At 37.8% G+C, this 21002-nt stretch overlaps 3 protein-coding genes across 4 annotated transcripts in view; 2 read left to right on the top strand and 1 right to left on the bottom strand.

The window, feature by feature from the left end:
- The first annotated feature begins 433 nt into the window (after positions 1-433).
- On the top strand, positions 434-2588 carry LOC108118285 (pickpocket protein 28). Its single transcript, XM_017230887.2, has 5 exons — positions 434-630; positions 692-995; positions 1101-1249; positions 1458-2266; positions 2332-2588. Exons 1-5 carry the CDS (start codon positions 434-436, stop codon positions 2586-2588), a joined length of 1716 nt encoding a protein of 571 aa, XP_017086376.1.
- Positions 2541-4401, bottom strand: LOC108118287 (nucleolar complex protein 4 homolog B). The gene is made up of 4 exons (XM_017230888.2): positions 4150-4401; positions 3385-4093; positions 2791-3320; positions 2541-2726 (listed from the first exon to the last, which is right to left on the bottom strand). Exons 1-4 carry the CDS (start codon positions 4285-4287, stop codon positions 2610-2612), a joined length of 1494 nt encoding a protein of 497 aa, XP_017086377.1. The 5' UTR covers positions 4288-4401; the 3' UTR covers positions 2541-2609.
- A 1062-nt stretch (positions 4402-5463) lies between these two features.
- Positions 5464-21002, top strand: part of LOC108118289 (allatostatin-A receptor) — an 86428-nt gene continuing 70889 nt past the window's right edge. For both annotated transcript variants that reach the window (XM_017230890.2, XM_041818063.1), the window contains exon 1: positions 5464-5947. The gene's annotated coding sequence lies outside the window, so the exon portion shown is untranslated. The remainder of the gene's footprint in view (positions 5948-21002) is intronic.

Genomic DNA, 21002 nt, shown 5'->3' on the forward strand with positions numbered 1-21002 from the left:
AACATCTTCTCCTGCTACGATTGGGGATCCCCACTTTCTGGCCGGGATTTCACTTGGGTTCCTATTGCCGTTTCGGTTGAGGTCTTCGCCTCTGATTCTTCTAATGAGGCATTCCTTTTGCTCCACAAAATCCTCTAATTAAAGGCATTACATTGCCCTTCGGAGGTTTACATATTGCTATAGTTTTATTTAGATTCCTAATGATTAAAATGCTTACCTAAATAGATTGGTAGTTTAAAAAAGATAACAAAACTCTGTTCCATCTAACAAAAATGAAAAAGGTGAAAAACCCAACAACGTAGTTAGCAAAGTACCTGAGCAGTCAAGGAAGTGACATTATATAAACAAATTATGTAATTTGCAAATTGAAAAACCTTTGAATAAATAAAATTACCAAGACTTGTCCGTCCATTCAGTAAGGATTCAGTCGAGGATGCGAGTGCCACGCAATCGCCAAAGGGCTCTATTTTGGAGCCAACAAAAAAGACCTAAGCCACAGCCAAAGAATTACAGGATAACGCTAACCACCTGGCGGCGAATTTTGTCCAGAAATACAGATGAGTTCTGTCGCAACACCACAATTCATGGTTTGAAATACATTAACAACAGCAAAATGCGTAATAGTGATAGGTAAAAATCGTTCACGAAATATCGTAATAAATTAATATCATTAACTTCTTTCCATTTAAAGATTCTTTTTCGGTATAGCCCTGCTGACAGTGCTTGCAATTGCAATTTATCTAATACAGGACGCTTTCGATAAGTGGAACACCAATCCGGTTATAGTAGGCATCGATCCGGAATTAACTTCCATTGCCAACGAACCCTTTCCGGCAGTGACAATCTGCAATTTAAATCAGGCTTTAATCGAAAGGGTCAAAAACTTGGCCAATGATTCTATAGAATTTGCAATGCTGCAGTTGCTTTGTCGACGAAAAGTTGATATCGAAATAGTCAAGGGAAGTGGTTCCAATTGGGAGGAGCTTATACTGAATGTAAGTAATGTGTAAGGTTTATATAATAAATATACATTACTATACTATCAGATAAAAAGGAAACCTTTAATTTCCTTATATAACACTTTGATTTTATATACACAGATCTCACAGCCCTGCAAATCAATGGTGATTAACTGCCGATTTGGCGCCGATGATTACGAATGTGCAAGTTTATTTCACCCAATTGTGACCGATGAAGGTCTATGCTGTGTATTTAATATGCTACACCCCAGGTTTATGTATAGGAAAAGGTGGGAAAACCTATTTTCTATTTTATTTTCCATCAAAAACTTAATAAGCTTTTGGAAAAGCAATTTGCAAGCTCAGCTTTTGGTTTGAACCTTTTCTAAAAGTTAAAGAACTTTTTAGGGTCCTGCTTTTAGCCCAAAGGCAAAACAAAAGCTTCAAGTTTTATCGTAGACTCCAAAAATATTTAAAATTATAATTTTCCCCCAAAAGCGTTCCCTATTCACATCGTAATATAAGCCTACCTGTGGGCTTCCATGCAGTCAACTGGAACGCCGAGTTAGGATACCGGAAGCGAGGTTCCCAACCGGATGTCGATAATCCGCTGTATCCTCGACGATCCCAAGGAACAGGAGAGTCGCTAGGACTATCGCTAACTCTGGATGTCCAAGCAGATGACTACTACTGTTCGTCGTCGAGCAGCATTGGCTTCAAGATCGCCCTGCATAGCCCGAATGAGTCTCCGAATGTGCGGGAGACAGGAGTCCTTTTGGCACCCGGAATGGAGACCAAACTGCGAATAGATCCCGCGAAAATCTTGACGGAGAAGCATCTCCGCAATGTGGACCGCATGAGCAGGCGGTGTTTATTCCGCAATGAGCTAAAGTTGCGATGGTTTGCCCACTACACGCAAAGAAATTGCGTGGCTGAGTGCATGTCCGGGTGGCTGATACGGCACTGCGGCTGTGTTACCTTCTATATGCCCCGATTGAACAGCAACGATACCATATGCCCGCTGCACAAGAGAGAATGTGTGGAGCTAATTCGATTCAGGACTATTGTGGCGATGGAATCCTGTTTGGAGGAGTGCCTGCCATCGTGCTTTGATCTCTCCTTCAGTGCGATTGCCTATTCCACGAGAATCTCGCACGATGGATTCAGGGAGACTCCTTCGAATCGCGGTTGGAACTTCTCAGATGCCTATGTAGAGCGCAGCGTGGCCGTGGTGAATATGTATTTCAAGGATCCCACATTCAGGGCCAACAAACAAACGGAATTTATTGGATTCTCTGATTTTTTATGTAAGTCATATTTTACCTGATTAATGATCTTGAAAATAAATGATGAACACATACTATAATTGCAGCTTGTGTTGGCGGTCTGATGGGATTATTTCTCGGCTTTAGCTTTCTTTCCATCGCCGAGTGTATATACTTCGCCTTGATACGTCCCTGCCGTACTTGCTCAGAAATCCGCCAACTTAACCAGCCAAAGGAACAGCAAATTAACTTAAATATGAATTTGCCAGCAGGCAACATCAGATACATTTCACCAGCAAATTGGTTTCAAAACGAGTTGGCCCATCAGCTGCCTCATAACAGGCAGCACTTTAATCCTGCTTAAACTTAGCATAATAACACTTATCTAGATGAGTTCCCAGTACTTGGTCACGTAGTCGTTTTTGGGCAGAGCCAAATTGGCGGGACGTTCGTAGTTCAGGGCAAACTGCTTGGCCTTCGACTGCAATTCATCGTCGAAAATCTGAAGAAATAAAAATAAGTTAAATATATATAATAACAAAAATATTAATAATTCTTTTGCTTACATTGCACTCTTTTCTGTCCAAAAGAGGTGCCAAATCGAACTCCATGATGGGCAACGATGAGTTTATAAACCGAGCAGCATTTGCCACCTCTGGTACAACGTGTTTCTGCAACAGTGTTATCTCCCAAAGCGAACTGTTAATGGCATCTGATTTCACAGGATCCGTTTCCGTTTCGTTGTAAGGATCACTGATTTCATCGGCCGCGTTACTGCCGCGAATCAATTTTTGCAGACCCGTGTGTCTTAATAACAGATTACAAACGAAACGAATCATAATCACAGCATCTTCGGTGGGAGATTGAAGGGCCAAACGAGCGAGACGCTTCACAAACGCTGCCACCAGGTTCTCTGGCAAATGGGTGGAAGTCAGGAAGATATCGGCCAGATAAAAAAGGCGCGCCTTGTACTTATTGAAGAACATCCGGGGATAGAACATATTATACAGCTTCTCGTAAACATCTGGATAGGTGATGTTCTGCTTTTGCATTAGCGTGAAGATTCCCTGGAGAGCCAACAGAGCAATGGGTCCATCTTAAAGGTAGATAAATAGTTGTCAATGTAAATTTCCTTAGTTTTAACTAATGCAAATACCAACCAAACTGATGCAGTGAATCCATAAGAAAGTCAGTCAGCTGGATGGGATCTTCTAGGTGATTGATTACGCGCTCCAGAAGAACCATAAGTATCTGGCGATGCAGCTTCTCATCCACTTCGCTACCCTTAGACATTATAATCAGCCAGAGATTGCTCAGTCTCTTACCATTTTGCTCGAGGTTGAATTTTTGATTTTTTGCACTTTCCACATGGTAGTCTGCAGTGTTTAACACCGATTTTCCCATATCCAAAAGGTTCACAATGGACAGAAATGTCATCGCCTTAATGGGTATGTCCTTAAAGTTCTCCTTGGGCACTAAATCTGATAGCTTCTTAAGTGTAATCTCCAAAACATCTAGATTTTTGCAATATTTTCCATAGTTTGTTAATGAATTCGTTGGCGTCTCATCGGCATTCAAGAATGTTTCAAGTATTTGCTGTATTCTATGGGTGGGCCAACCTTTCTTGGGTCCAATTGGATGTTTGGCTTCCACTTTAATCAATTGCATGCACACTTTTAAAGCCACTGCACACTGGGAATCCTCTAGAAGATTCCCTATGAGCGACGACCAAGTTTTCTCGTATAATTGTATGATTTGTTGGCTCTGTTTTTCGTTGGCCTCTGCGGTCTGTCGTTTTAGCAAGTTCTTGAATATCACCTCAAGCGTATTCATCACTTCGCCAGCTGGCACTCGGGAATCGGATGAATCCTTCAAAAAGATTTGAATTTTAATATTTTGATTAATGTACAATTTTAATCACTTACCAGTAATTCAACAAAATTATTGAGCATCTTGGGGTTCACATTCTCGGCATTGAGCAGGGCATTGCCCATGAATTGTAGTTGCCTTTTGCTAACGAGCTGGTCCATGTTTTCATCCCTTTTCGGAGCCAAACGCTTCATTTTAAACAGATTAGATGTGGTTTAATACAATTTAATTAAAAAACTAAACAAAATAAACTAAAAACACGCGGCGTGCTCTTAGGAAGTTGCCTGATCACTGAAACCTCTATTTCAGAGCTGCCACCTTTTTTTCATGGCACTTTTGGTATTTTTGGTATTTATATTACGAGTTCTAAGGTCATACTGCTTGTATAGATATTTCGTTATGGATTTAAAACTACCACCACTAACGCGGCAAAGCGGAAATATTTAAAATATGTTGTTTACTTTCGTAAAGTTAGATTAATTGTTAATTTGCCTTTATAATTATTTGATAATTTCAAGAAAATAAAGGATTTAGTCAAACTTATATGTTTGGAATTATTATTATTTTCTCACTTTCATTCATATAGTAAAATCACTCAATTTGAGTTTTTACTTAAGCATTCGGCTTATTTTGAGTTCGGGTTTTCCGCTTTTTCGCTCAATTTTTGCTTTCGGCTGACAACCGAAGCCGCTTTGTTTACAAATATTTTTCGTTCCTTTGGGAATTTGCATGCGCGCCTGTTGCGTTCTTTTCGCTATCAATAAAAAAAATTAAAGGGAGGAGCGCCTTTTTATCAGGTACATTAAAAAAAATCAAAACTTCTTTCAATTTTTTAAAATGGTTACATGCTTAGTTCAGACAAATTTACTAATATATTATTTAATAGATTTCTATTTATACATATTTATTTAGTTTATAATAAACTTGAAAAACTTAACTTGGCAAATACTAATTTTCACATCCCATATATATTTTTTTAAAAAGGAACATTGAGAAGTAACTATATAATTTCGAAAAACAATCCAAGATAATAAGACTGACTTGATTTGGACGTTTTTAATTTCAGTGTCAGGAACGAACATTCCGTCATAGAAAATTCACTTTCAGATTATTTGAAACTAAAAGTCAAAACAGTTACAATTTTTCCGCCCACCAATATATATATAAAAAATTCTAACTAAAAATATAACGTCTACTCGAGTCAAGTAAGTTTTCGAGCTTAGAAAAAAATATACAGAAAAAATTAAAAAAAAGAAAATATTAATTTTACAATTTAAAAAAAAATTATAAAAATGTTTAAAGTATGTAAATATTTCAAATTGTAAAATTAAAAAGAATATTCAAATTATAAAACACATTCGAATGTTTCCTTAATATTTTGAGTGCTTTTCGCAAGCGGCAAAGCACTCGGATCCTTCGGCTCGTCCTTCGTTCTGTGTTTTGGTTTTGCGCCCACTTGCGACTGTTTCGCTTTGGATGGCGCGTAGTTCGCTGGCGAATGTCCTGACCGACGGTTGTGTAGCGGACTAAGAAACCTAAGGACCAAAGGGACCCTACGGCATCGGTATAAAGAAACCCGTTCAAACCGCAATTCTCAGTTCAAAACTGTTATTCTCTAAAAAAAAAAAAGTGTCTAAGCAGTTAACAATTTTTCTTAATTTTTTTGAATGTGCCATAAAAAAAAAAACAACTATTTAACCCCAAACAATAAACCAAATACGAAGGGGCAAAACAAATTTCTTAATCAGTACTAAAGTGAAACCGGTTTTAAAAGTTTTCCCAAGTGTTTTTCGGTTTTTCCTTTATTTTTTTTTTAGTTTTCCACTGTCCAACGACTTTAAGGAATCCAAACAGGTGAGTGGCAACTTCTGGTAACGGAAATTGAGTCAAGAAGCCGGTAATTGAATTAAAACCAGACTCGAAAATAAGATTTTTCGCTTACAAGAAACGTTTAATTGGGCCTGAGTTTTCGCACTTTTCTCGCTTTTCCTTCTAATGAACTCTCACATCCGCTTTCGGTTTAAGTTCGGTGGTCAAGCTCCTTTTATTCCCCATTTGATTGATGAGACTTAAAAGGGATTCTCAATGTAAATAGGATAAAAAAAAAAAACTGAAAATCATACGGGGACAGGTGAGAATGACATAAAAGATTCACAGGAATTCCCAGGAAGACAATCTTTGAGATTGCTGATGACGGGGAAACTGTTTCTTATAGTGGAAGTAGTATGAAAAATAAAAAAGTAGTGCTCGGTGAAATATAAATAAAAAAAAAACGCTAATGTGAAATTTGAAATTTTGATTATACTAAATAAAATATGGCTTAAATTTCTTTAAAATATTTTATAAGAAATTTTAAAAAGAAATCTTAAGCTAATTTCATTCATAAAAATGAATATCTAAAAGAAGTAACAAAATTGTGATTAAAAAATGTCTAATTTATGCACACGCTGAAAGTGTTTTACAAAATAAATTGATAATAAGAAAAACAACAACAATGCATTTAATAAAACACTAAATGAGATTAAGAGTGTGTAAAAAAAGGAACAATTGTTAAGTGCTAAAATACCCATTTAATTCCAGATAATGAAATGGACATGTAAATTCAGCTTTATTAGCTTGAAAACTTGAAAGTGCATACTAATGACTTTCCCAACGGAGTTAATCCAATTGTTTTATCGTGACAATATTGCACTGGCCACTTAACCTCCGCGAATTAAATATCCCTTTGTTGAGGGTGCGGTCAGTGCATCCGCTTAATCCGAAACCAAATCCAAATCAAAATCAAAAATCGAGAAAGTGATATCTGGCTTTAACACGCGATGCCACGACACATGCGACATGCATTTAATTTCAATTTCAACTAGCCGCCCAATTTACACATTTAATGTGTGTAATTTGCAGCTAAATTTAATTGGCCTAATTAGGTGCGACATGGCCGTGGATTGTGGGTGGTACAAGGGTTGGAAGGTGTAGGTGTTGAATGCATGGACGGTTTGAGTTTGCCATTAAGTGTTTGACTAAGGACCCAACTCAAAGCAAACGCCAGTCGCGTCAATTCAGGCGAAATCAACTGAAATAATTGCGCCCTTCAATTGTCAAATTGCGTTGGTTTTGACCTTAAGCATTTGGCTTAATTGCAACTGCCTGAAGTGGATGCAAAATCTTGGAAAATTTCTATTAAAACTAAGAAGAAGATCTACATTACAATATATATATTTTTAACCCTTTTAAAATGCTTTCAAGAAATTACTTACAACAACTGGAATGCTTTTGTAATTACCAATTCAAAGTTTGTAAATTTAAAAAAAATCTATTAAATATTTCAAAAAATATATATATTTAAAAATGAAGAAAACTATCAAACTCTATTGATAAGGTTTAATTTAAAGACTTCTTTTTGCCACTCAAAAAACCTTGGAAACCATGACAAAATAAAAAATTCTGAAAAAATCCTAGAGGCCTAGAGGGAGAGATTTCACTGGCTGTGGATTCCTTTTAAAGGGCAAAAAAGAATGGTGCAAAAAAGTTTTCCATAATATTTTAACAAGAATTTAACGCTGCAGGCAAGGACAAGGCACACAAGTCCTGAAGTCCTGCAGAAACCCCCTGCCCGACAGTATCCCTGCCTCCTCGCACCCAGCAAACATTGTCCAAGAGACCAAGATGTGGCATTAAAAATGAAAAAGCAACTCAAAATTCTCTGTCTCGCAAATGGGAACGCAGCAGTAAAAATACCAAAACGCATAGTCATAAGGGGAGTGTGGGACAGCAAATGCTAGGAAAAGGCGGTGGAAAACCGGAGGATAGCTGGGTAATATCTAACTGAAACCTTTGGATATTTTTTCATTTTTTTTTTTTTTTTTTCCTGTCCTACGTTCTAGATACTGGGTGCTGGGATCCACCAGGCCGCCTCGGCTCATCTGAGGCATGCAAAATGAACCATAAAGTGCAGTCAGTCAAGTTGTTTTGAAGCCCCTTTCCGTTACAGCAAACCCCCCCTGTTCATCCTCCCACACACATTTATGCTCCGCCCCTGTACTGATAAGCACTTGACTCGAAGGCTTTGACCACATTTTTGCCCCTTTTTCCATCCCCTTCCCAATCCTCAAACGCGTTTATAAAGCTGAAGAGCCCGGCGTCGGGTTCATAAAGTCGGACTCATATCTATCTGTTCAGAAAAAGGGAATCACAAATGTCCTCTCTCTCTCTCTGTGGGAAAATATTTCGAAATTATGTTTCATTTAAGGTGCAATTTTCCAAGATAGAAGCAGCAGATACATTTTTAACCTTCTGTAGAGGAAAACTCTTAAATTTGAAACCTAAAGCAGCATGGTTTTTCAGGTCAATATATTTCTTTAAAAAATTTTAAGAACATATTTGTAGAATCTCAATTTTGAAACCAAATCCATGGTGAAACCTACTAGAATTGTCCTTTTTGTACAATTGGCAGTAACCACTTGCTAGAGTGTTATAAGGATATTTTATTTATTGTGGAACTCGGATAAGAAGCTGTATATTTAACATGAGTAACTTATAAGTTTATATGTTTAATAAGGCTGCGCCCGACAATATGTGGTGACGTCTTCAAAAGCAGATACAAGAAGAAAGAATACATAAGAAAAATATCGCATAAAGCAATAAAAGGGTAGCTTAAGAGTGACCAAAGTTTGTATATCGATTGTTGCCCGACAAATCATATTTCAACACTCCTTCTCAACAATCATATACTTTATACATATTAATAACAATTCATTTCATTAATACATTTTACATAGTTTGTTCTTTTGCAAGTTTTTAGTTAACACATCTGAGACCATATCATTAGTACTTATATACTTAACATCTATTTCATTTTTAGTATATAACTCTCGTACATGATTGAAACCTTAATATCCAATATGTTTACTGCGTTTATGCAAGAATCGGATTCTTAGCTAAAGTATTGTTGCGCTTTGATTATCGTAATACAACAAAACGGACTTGGTTTCTAAGAAACCCATTTCATACAATAGTTTCTTCAGATATATCGCCTCTCTAGCTGCTGTGGATAAGGCAATGTACTCGGCTTCGGTGCTGCTAGTGCCACCGAACTTTGCTTTTTGATTCCCACGAAATTGCCCCGCCAACAGCAATGAAGACGTACCCGCTATACGATTTGCGATCTGTAGTATCGTTAGCCCAGTCAGCGTCCACGTATCCATGTATCTCCTTTCCAGTAGCCTGATAGTGAAGCTTCATGTTAGCCATGCCTTTAAGATATCTCAGCACGCGCTTTGCCGAAACTTCATGCTCCTTTGAGGATTGGCGTTGCGCTGCGCCAGTTTCACTACCGAGTGTAGTATGTCTGGCCTAGTTGTTATAGCCAAATACATCAGGGTGCCTATTAACGATTGATAGCCTTTCTCGTCAATGGCCTTGCATTTGGCGTCATCACATTTGACTTGATGACCCGCCTCCAGTGGTGTAGCTACAGGTTTGCATGTTGACATGCCCCAGGCATGAAGCATCTGCTCGACATACTGCTTATGGCCGATAGCTATGCTGCCAGTTTCGCCATCGCGCTCAACTTCGATGCCCAAAAAGTGATTGAGCTGGCCGCCATCCACAACATCAAACTTATTAGCGATTGATGCTTTGATGCCCAAAAGTTCATCTTTATTTGAGCTGGCAAGTAAAAGATCGTCAACATAAACTGCTATTATATTTATACTACCTTGTCCATTGCGTACATATACGCACGGCTCGCTGACACACGGTGTAAAACCAAGTTTTTCAATACTGCGTCGAGCTTAGTATTCCATTCTCTGCCGCTTTGTTTAAGCCCGTACAGAGACTTCTTTAGCTTTAGGACCTTCTCGGGAAACTCTTCGCTTACGAACCCATCTGGTTGCCGCATGTACACGTCCTCCGATAGCTCGCTGTTCAAGTAAGCAGTAGATACGTCCATCTGATGCAAATGCAGCTTCTTCTCAACCGCCAATGCCATGATCATTCTAACGGACGGGTATCTGACCACAGGTGAGAATGTTTCCCAGAAGTCAACACCATAGCGCTGAGCACATCCTTTGGCAACTAGTCTTGACTTAAAGCGCTCTACATAGCCTTCCTTGTCAACCTTTACGCCAAATACCCACTTGCAGCCTATAGCCCTTTTATCTTGTGGCAGATCCACTAGATCCCACGTGTTATTGGCCTCTAGCGCATCCATCTCCTTCTGAATCGATGCTGACCATTCCTGCTTCATTCCTGACTGATTAACCTCACCCAAATTTGCTGGAATGTGTATATCCTCTGCCTTCAGCATATTCAGACAGTTGTATTGCTTACGTGGTCGCCCCGGCTTGCCAGTTTTAACGAGTCTTGGACGCCCTGGTCCACGGGTTTCAGATACAGCAGGCTGCTCTGCCTCATCGCTGATAGCACTCTCGTATTCATCACTGTTCTGATCACTCCTGTGTCCAAGTCATCCTCTCCGACGTCCAAATCATCCTCTGCCTGAAGCTGCTCATCATTGTTGTCTTGTGCCTGCTGATTATCTGCTACAAAATCATCAAACAATGCCATTTCCATTTTATCGCTTGGAGATCCACCTACATTATTTTCCAGGAAAATAACATCTCTGCTTTCAATAACTTTCCTTGATTTAGGACAAAACAAACGATATGCTTTTGCCGTTGCTGAATAGCCAATCATAACGTATTCATTACCTTTTTGGCTAAACTTCTTTTTATGGGCTTTATTCAATACGATTGCCTTTGAGCCAAAAACCTTGAGGTGCGACACATACGGTTTCTTGCCAACCCACGCCTCATATGGTGTCATGTTGCACAACGCTTTTGTTTCTGACCTATTGCGCAGATATGCTGCAGTCTGTACTGCCTCAGCCCACAGGCTCTCATCTGCGCTTGAATGAATCAACATACTCCTGGCCATTTCTACCAGAGTGCGATTTGCTCTTTCGGCAACTCCATTTTGCTGTGGAGTATAGGGTACTGTCAGCTGTCTTACTATACCGTTTTCAGTAAGAAATTGTCCAAATGCGTGGCTCACGTACTCGCGCCCGTTATCGCTTCGAATTGCTTTTTACTTTCTTTCCGCGTTGTTTTTCTGCAAACACAACATAGTCTTTGAATGCGCTTAGTATTTCATCACGAGATTTTAAAAAATAAACAGCTGTATAACGCGAGTGATCGTCAATGAACGTTGCAAAATAACGCGCACCCCCGACAGACGGTTTGTTCATTGGTCCACATATGTCCGAATGAATCAAATTCAACACTTCTTCTGAACGACTTTCAGATTTCTTTGGAAATGGTTTCACACTAATTTTACTTTTGGCGCAAGTCTCACACGCATTGCTGTTTGAGTCAATTTTTGTATTAACTGTTTTTAAACCATTCACCATTCCACCACTCGCCATTTTAGTTAAGCTTGACAAATTTATATGGCCAAAACGATAATGCCATTTCCACATTGCACTGCTGTTTGTATTAGAATACATACACTGCTTCATTTTTATGTCAATCATAAACAAGTCACCATATCTGCACGTGCACGCTTTCAATATGTCCACATTTTGTTTATCCCTAATCAATGCTTTGTGGTTATCAAAAATGACTTTATATCCATTTTCAACTGCTTTAGCCACCGATATAAAGTTTGTCTGTAACTCTTTTGCATACAACACATTTTTCAGTTCTATTGTGAAACTTTTTACACTAACACACACAGTGCCAATGCCATCGGCCAACACAAAATTGGCGCCAGCAAGAAATATTTTTTCTTTGTGCTCTCTCATTTCTACGAACCACGACTTATCACAACACATGTGTACAGTCGCGCCACTGTCCAGACACCACATTGATTTGCTCAAATTGTCAGTTTTCTTCACATTCGCCAGAATAGCAAGGGCTCTCTTCTTCTCAGTGCTTGTGTCTTTGTCATTTTTTAATTCTTCTTTGCACTGAGCTATAAATGACTCTTCGCGTCCGCACCTATAGCACTTCTTTTTCTTTTTGTATTACCCTTTTTGGTATACATTCTTCGCGCGCGACATAAATGCTTGCTGCACACTGCTGTCCGCAACTTCACTTTTCACTTGTTGTCTCTGTCCTTCTTCAATAATTTTTATTTTCAAGTCAGATAAGGACGGCAACATTTCTCGCGTCTCGATTGCCACAACGAAATTTTCAAATGATTTGCCTAAGCCGGTTAGCAACAAAATTGTAAGCATGTCTTCACTTATGTTCATTCCTATTTCGTTTAACTTTTCCACTATGTCCGAGAATTCACTTATATAGCTTTGCACACTTGTACTCTCTAGCAAGCTCATTCGCAGCAATCTTTTAAACAATGCTATTTTTCTAGCTGGTCCGCGCGGCTGGTACACACTCATTAATTTCTCCCATGCCTCTTTTGACGACGTGCAATTCTTTATGAAGTTAATTTGCGACGACTTTACACCCAGCAATATGCTTGCTAATGCCTTTTCGTCCCGTGTATCAAACAATGCGTTTTGTTCTTGGCTATCCCCTTCATTTTTCACAGTTCTCCCGCACACAATTGGCCACAGATCACTTTGCACCAGAATGCTTTTCATCTGTACCGACCATACCGCGTAATTTTCCTCATCCAACTTTTCGATGGAACATAACCCGTGTCCACTCATGTTCATTAATTTTTTTTTTTTTTTCGCAATCACACACAGTAATTTAAATTAATGTCACAGTTTTTTATCCACACGAGCCCTGGGCCCATAACCTGTTGGTTATATGATATTTTATTTATTGTGGAACTCGGATAAGAAGCTGTATGTTTAACATGAGTAACTTATAAGTTTATATGTTTAATAAGGCTGCGCGACAATATGTGGTGACGTCTTCAAAAGCAGATACAAGAAGAAAGAATACATAAGAAAATATCGCATAAAGCAATAAAAGGGTAGCTTAAGAGTGACCAAAGTTTGTATATCGATTGTTGCCCGACAAATCATATTTACAAAGAAATTTCAATTATAAGAGAAATTTTAAGCCAGCACATTTTTGATCTGCTTACAACCAAACATTCAATGAAAAATCTTTAGAAATCTATAGAGAAAGTCAATCTTGGTCATTCGTATCAGAATCAAATTAAAATACAATTCCAACAATTCATTTCAATTCCAACGCATACCAATTAGCTGCAATTCATTCTAATTTCAACACAATCTAGCTGCCACTCAGTTGCTATTTCCCACTTACCACTCACTTTTCATCTAACCGTGGCCATGACCCCAAAAATATAGTTGGAACGCTCTTCTGTCTGTTTGGCCAATGCGAAATTGCGCACATTCATTTCGGGAATTCTAAGAATTTTCTGCGGCCAGTGTCCGCTGAGAGATTTGGCTGAACTTGGGGAAAAGCTAGAGAAAAGTGGGCAACTGAAGAATTGGAGAACCAGAGCCCGGATAACCCAAAAAACACGGTGACAAATTTTAGGGGCGGTGATGGCGAGGAATTCCAGGAAGTCCATGTGTAGTTAGCCACTTGGATACTTAATGAACTTTGCGGCTTTTGCTTGGCCAGTTCATTTCAGTTTGGAAAAGGTCAAGTGGCAGTTCTGCTTCATAAAATCGATGCAACGATGAAAAGTTGCATCATTCTTAATAATCAACCCATAAAAATTGGGAAATTCCGTGAAATGATTTGCAATCATTGTTGGGACTGAAGATTTTGAGAGCTAAAGTTTGGCCAACACAAAAGTATAAAATTATTCTGATTGGCATTGCATACTTTTCAGGTTTATGCTGAACTTTTTAAGATCCCTAAAGGTTTTAAGGGTTTTCATTAATGGATTTTTAATATAGTTCTATTAACTTTTGGGTAATTTTTTTATATTCTTACAACATATTTTTACCCAAGATAATTATTAACCTTAAGACTAAGACTAAAAAAAACTGACGGCAAGTCTATTATAAATTATTGACATTTTATTTAAGCCAAGTAGCCAAAAGCCAACGAATAAATTTCAATTTAATTTTGATAAAGGAAAACTCTAACCAATTGTTTGTCACTTTTAAGCCTCAATCAGGTATTCCATTAAACTTTGTTTTCCCACTCTTACTGAACTTTCAGAAGTGAAACCTAATCCAGGCTTAAGTGGGGAATTTATTATGAGTAACAACAGCAAAGTTCTCCCGTTTTTCACAAATATTTTCATTGAGTGTATATGAGAATGTGATTTGTTATTTCCATCATTTTCTTACTCAAGATTTGTATCATGAAAATAATAATATTTAAAAAAGCCATACATAAATTAAAAAGATCTTTGATATTATCATTTTTATATGCCTCTAAAATTTCTAGAAATCTACACTAAACAACGTAATTTAAGCTTTTGTAGCTCATAATTTTCCCACAAGTTTCCCAACTTGATGTCCTGCGAATGTTTGTGTGTGTGTGTTAGTGTGGCTAATATAAAGTTTAATTTTGCCGAGAAACTACGAATTGTGTGACTCCATCACACATGATTAGCCACGACGACTCAAGTTAAGCAACAACGTGCTGGCCCTGTTAGCTTATTAAAATTTATGATCAATGTGAGTAAGTCAACTTCCGCCTTTTCATCCCTCTCATTCAGTTTATCTTTTTTTTTTTATTTTTTTTTATTTTTGGGGGCTAAAAAGTTTTACAACTTTTGGCGAAAATGCTGAAAATTATAATTTTTGTTTGCCACCCAAGTAATAAAACTTTTACGCCCGAAAGTATGCAATGTGCATGTTACAGTAGTCGCTGTCAAACATGTCCTTGTGTGCGCGTGTGTATTGGTGTGTGTCTGAGTGTGGGTGTGTGCGTGCGACGAGTCAAATGTCACAAAGGATTGCTGGTTGCTTGAGCAACAACAAGGAAAAACCAAGGGAACACCCAGGGAAAGGCGGAGTGGAAATGTTGAACAAAAGAAATGTGAAAATATGCCAGCGGGTTAAGCAGCAGCAGCAGCAGCAGCAGCAGCAGCCTCCTTTCCCTTCGGTTGGGGTGGGCGTGGTCCTGGCATTAAATTATGAAGTCAACAATGCATGTGTCGTGTATGTTTCCATGTAGGTATGTATATCTATGCAGTGGGCGGCGTGGGCGTGGCTGGCACAACGTAATTGTGGGTGTGTCTAACAACCATGAACTTGGCTATTTCGGTTACATTTCTGCGTTCTGAAAAATGCTAAAAACTCGGAAAAACTTACAAAATATCCAATCTAAAATAAACATATTCTAACTTGATTTCAAGTCTAATTGTTTTATTCTTATTAATATTTTTAGGTATTCAAGAAAAATACCTTAATGGGAGTATAATATATTACGTATACGTAATATATGTAAAAATAATTTGTTATATTTCGGTAAATTTGGCTAAACCATATCGAAATTACTTAGCAGAAGCGTTACGAAGCGTATAGTGGAATGCCACGCCCAACCGCCCACCTTGTTAAACATAACTCGTGCTTAAATACTAAGTAGTTTTGCCCATAGAGAAGATTAATTTGATTTTATTAATGAAATCATTAGTGGGGCAAAGGTAAAGAAAGTCCCCGAAAAACTGGGCAATGCTTGAACTTAATGTGGCATGTGAATGCCCGCAACTTTCCCCCCTATAATTTTCCCTCCCCTAATTCTCCATGGGTCCGCAGTTTTCTCGGTTTCATTCATTTGGAGCGTTTTGCGTGCCGGGTGCTTTTCTTTTTGTTTTTTTTTTGTGTCATGCCAGTCGGCCATTTCATTCATTTTGGGGGGCCTGACCTTCCGACCCGCATGTGTTGACCACTGAGGACGTAACAGTAAACATAGTGACACGGTGAGAATTTTTTTTTGTAGTTTTAATAATTATTTACAAATTTATTTATTTATAAATTTGTGTTGGAATTTCTAGAGGAAAAATGTGTTTTCTTATTCGATTTTTGGTGTATTTAATTATATATGCATATAGCAGGTTTTTTTTCTTAGTGTATCCCGGGTCGACCAACGACAACGGATGTGGTCATTCACACAAATTAAATATTTGCTTACGCTGTTGTAAGTGAAGCGTCATCGCAGGACATCATCAACGACATGGAGGATGTCGAGGACTTTCATTTTCACTTTCATTTTCGCTTTCTTCGACTCCCTACCTTTATGTATTTGCCACGCCTTCCTCATCCCTATATTTTGCTTTGAATTAATTGAAGCAAATTTCGAGTTTTACCTTCAGCTCAAGAAAGTCGTCGAGTGAACGAAAACAGATAACAGACAGCTGACACATTTTTTGCCCCCCCCCTCCCAATCGTAGCTACTTTCTCCGATTCTCTGGCTGTTGCTTTGAGTCCTTTGATGGAGCTGGTGAAAAGGATTCTCTACTATAGGGGATTTCTTCTTTCTGCCTGGCAAATATTCAAAGTGCAAGCCAATGAATAGAATTCAATACTCAAAGCCGATTTGAATCTATAGTGAAACTAGTTTTTTTCTTTTTTTAATGAAAGAATATTGAATGCTCAAAGTATAAAGTAAAGTAGAGAGATTAATAAATTAGTTAGTTCTTCAGTTTTTTAGTGATTTCAGATATATAAAGAATTGTTGTTTGTTTTAAAGTTGAAATACCTTTTGTAACACCGCTAAAAAGAAGTCTGCAATTTAACAAGTTCCCAACTTGTTCATCAAATAAATGAACTCAATTGAGGCGAATTCTATCACTTGTTATCCCGTCGCACACTCCAATTCATTCAATTTCCTTTCACTTAGTTTTCTTTTTTCTCCTTTTTTTTTGGGATTTGGTGGGGTCGATTAAACTTTGATCTCTAAGCGCTTTCGAACTTTTTTTTCTTCGTTTTTTTTTCTTGTAATTCTTTTGAATTGAGCGAGTCCAAGCCTCTCGGCTAAACATTTAAATAGATTTTTTGTCCATGGCTTGCCTTGCTTGCTTTCCTGCCGTTGTCATTGAGTGGACACGAAAACCTCAAGTATCCATCAGGTTTTTTTCTTTTGGTTTTTTTCTTTTTATTGGTGAGAGTCCTTTGTTGCCGAAAGGCTTATAGAGAAGGCATGTAAATATATTGATACACAAACACACAGTCTGTTTGTTTGCCAAATTCACCTATAGGCAAACAGATCTATTCTATATGCTTTGCGGCCCACTGGAAATCAACCAAGCGCATATATATATATATCCTACATATGTATATATCGTCACCCACGCGGATTTCCCATCCATGCGAAACAAATCAAATGTGGCAAAGGCTGCGATATTGAGACGCGTTGAGGCGATAAACGTGCTAGCTAAATGTTAGACTCCCACTTCGCAAAAAATAACTAGATGAAGATACCGAAAAACGGTAACGGTAAACGAGCTTTATCTCTGTCCATACACCACCCACCTCGCAAAGAAAAAAAAAACCCACCCGTTCAAAGCCTGATTGCTCGATACTTGATATTTGAGCGCACACAACGAGAAAAGCAAACATAATTCTTCAAGTCTAAAAGTAACGTTTCATTTGGAATATAGTACTCAATATCGATGCTTCTTAAAAATAAATCATTACTTATGGTTGCATTGATAGTTATCGATAATATTATTAGAATAATCTATACTATGCCGTAATGATTAATATCTAAGATATGGTTTGGTATTCATTAATTAATGAAACATCAAAGTTACTAATAATGTGTTGTTATATTATATTTATAAACTGCAAATTTGTTAAAATCATCGATATTTTAACGATAACATATCGTTATATATACGCGTAGTGAAAGTAGTCCCAATTCGAGACACATTTTCTCCGCGTGCAGAACTTCCGCTAAGACAATAACCCATGCTAATGTATTAGACGTGTCAATGTGGCCTCGGCTTTTGACTGATATCTGTCTCCAAGAAAGAGCGGAAAAAAAAAATTCGGAGGGAAAGAGATGGCCAACCACTGTCGCTGTCGATTTGTGACAAATAGCATTCGTTCTTGTCGTCGGAGTCCTTGCACAATGGGAAATGAAATTGCAGAAGCCAACAAGTTGCTACGCCCCTTTTCTTCTTATGCTCCCCTGGCCAGGATTCAGTGCTATCGATTAATCATGGTCTATCGATCGCCAAAAGCTGGCACTGGATTGGTGCCATTTGATGAAAAGACAAATGGCCAGCGTCTCGATTGGTTTCTTCAGTCCCATAAATCTAACTAGCCTCGAATTTGGCCAATTTGCCAGCCATAAAAATCGTGTGGGGTTTGCCTAATAGTTGCGTTTATCGATAAATCATATGGTTTTCCAAGAATACAATTCAATATTCACTGATTAATATTTGAATAATTAATTATTGAAATTATTCTCGAATCAATTCATTGAACTAACGACCTCACCTTTCGATCAATTCGAAAATGATTAATATTACAGCCACTTGAAACTCAGTTTCTTTCACCTTTTTTTTCGTAACTTTAGCGGATCTTTTCTGATGAAGTGTTTTTGGTTTTCAGAAAACAATTGCTTCATCATTTCCACTGTGTTCATGTACGATTGGCCTCAGGCAAATGGCATGGTGCCTCCCTGGCCTTTTTGCCATCCCATCCCAGATCTGCTCCTTTTCCGCCACCCATAGCCTTTTGTTTTCCCATCTTTTCTCACCCAAACCTTCTTTGTAGCCTCCTTTTATAAGCCTAAGTAAGAGATAAGGAAGTACATAGACACGTACATAGACAGAAGGATAAGGATATGGAGATATATGTGGTTGGAGGCTGGTGATATATGGATATAGACACCTACGCAGGCAGGCAAACATTTATGGCCTTCTCCTATTTTGCATTATCCTTGTGTTCCCATTTAAATTGAATCAAGTCTCCCTCGCTATATACAAATATATATATATATATGTTTGCCATTCTGCCGGGCCATAAGCCTTAATGAACCCGTTCCGGATTTAAGTGACACTTTCTTTATTTTTCCCACCCGACTGTTTGATGCAATTTTCATAAAGTTGTCAAAACTTGGTAGCGCCTTTTATTTGTGTGTATTTTTTATGTTAGTTTCATATACACCGCTTCGCCTTTTTTGGCATTGCCAAGTTTTTTTGGCATATAAAAAGCAAAAGTTTAAACAGTTTACAGCTTACAGCTGGCCTTTGGGGCAATTCCAGAAAAGGGGGGGCTAAAAAAAAAAAGAAATTTAGGGCTAAAAAAAAAGGGAGGTAGTGAGGGTGTAGAACACAAATTTATGTGGCCAGCGCCCAAAAAGGCGGCAACAGTTGTTAAAGGCCGAGGCCGAATGTATGGCAACATCAAGCATACGCACTGTTGTGCGTACTCCATTTTTCCCCATTCCCTACCATGTCAAAAATTAAACGAAGCAATAAATTACGGCACTGTCAATGTGTGCGTATGTCTGTGCTTAAATATCCCTTTATATATGCAGATTTTTCGAGTCTCTTAGACTGAATGTAGAAGGGTTACCCGATACCCTGCCATGTGACCCCTTAAACTTCGGTTAAGTTCGGGTGGATTAGGTTCGATGGGCGAATTGATTTGCTATTCAGAGTTGTGGCCACGAGGACATGGACATCAATCATTGGGACAGGTTTAGAGGTCTAGACTGTCGTTAACGGACCCTAAAACCTGGTTTAAAAAAAAAAAAATCTCAAAGCACCAGGTCAAGTACCCATAAAATGTTTTTATTTTCAATGAGCTTTACTCGGAATTTGTATGTTTTTGAAAAGTTTAAAGGATATTATTATATAACAAAATAAATTTGTACAAAATTTTAAAATCTTTCATGGCTTTCACTTTTTGAAAGTCAGTTTAAGGGTATTTTTCCGTCGTATTTTATTTGACATCAAGTTTTTTCAACCAAGCTTTCCTTTTTTTTTTGAATTCGATTTACCAGATTTGAAACTATTTGGGATCTGTGAAGAATGAGAGCTGCAAACTTTTGATAGTTTTGATAAATGGTTGGAAATGTTTAAGACTTCATCGGCCCTTTTTCCGGCCAAAATGTTCTACGTAGGTTTTTTGAGTTGACAAATTTTTAACTTGTTCAAAGGATTTGGCTTGATTAAATATTTGTCATAAATGCTCTGTGCTTTTCCTTTTCTCTTTTGGTTTGCCGTATTTTTATCAGACACACACTCATGTTTGTCCTTATGTTAATGTCTTTATTTTAGCGCTGGTTTCCCCCCATGCCCTTCCAATTTCAAAACATAATTCTGTCCTATATTTAATGCGCATATTTAGTCCACACCCCTTGCTCGTTTTGTTATTTTTTCGGATACTCATTTTTATTTTGTCGTGTATTAAGTTAATTAATGCGAGGCATAAGCCGTCGTTGCTGCCATTTAGCTCGTCGTCCTTGTTGTCCTTCGTCAAGTCAATCACATGATAACAGCGCTAACAAACATTTCTAATGTTTTCCCAACTTTATTTCAGGGCCCGCTCGGTTTTGCTCTGCTTTTTTTTTGCTGTGCCTTTTAATTAATTTTGCGAGGGATTTGTGTGTGCGGCTTATGAACTTAAAATATTTAACTTCGTTTTCCCTTTTCGAGGAAAGTTACAAAAAAAAAAACGAGAAAAAAAAAATGAAAAGAACAGCGCGAAAAGCAAAGCAGAAATGTTAGATAACAGAACAAATTTGGAACTCAGATGCTGTTGGTAAAAAATATTATATTGATGGGACAACATTTATGAAATATCACTAATACGACATGTTGAGCGATAAGGGTTCAAAAAAAAGGGCCAAAAAAAAATATGCCAAAAAGTCTTATGCAAAATATTAAATTTAAAAAAATGTAAATTGATTTAAGAAAGCTTAAAAGGTGTATATAGTCATTAAAATTTCTTAATTATCTTACATTTGATTTAATTTTACTGAAATAAAAACTAAAAAACCCAATAATTAAGACCCAAAACTGTATTAATTGTAACCCTATATTACTTTCT

The sequence above is a fragment of the Drosophila eugracilis genome, unplaced genomic scaffold (genome assembly GCF_018153835.1).
Source record: "Drosophila eugracilis isolate 14026-0451.02 unplaced genomic scaffold, ASM1815383v1 contig_2147, whole genome shotgun sequence".
Classification (NCBI taxonomy): domain Eukaryota; kingdom Metazoa; phylum Arthropoda; class Insecta; order Diptera; family Drosophilidae; genus Drosophila; species Drosophila eugracilis.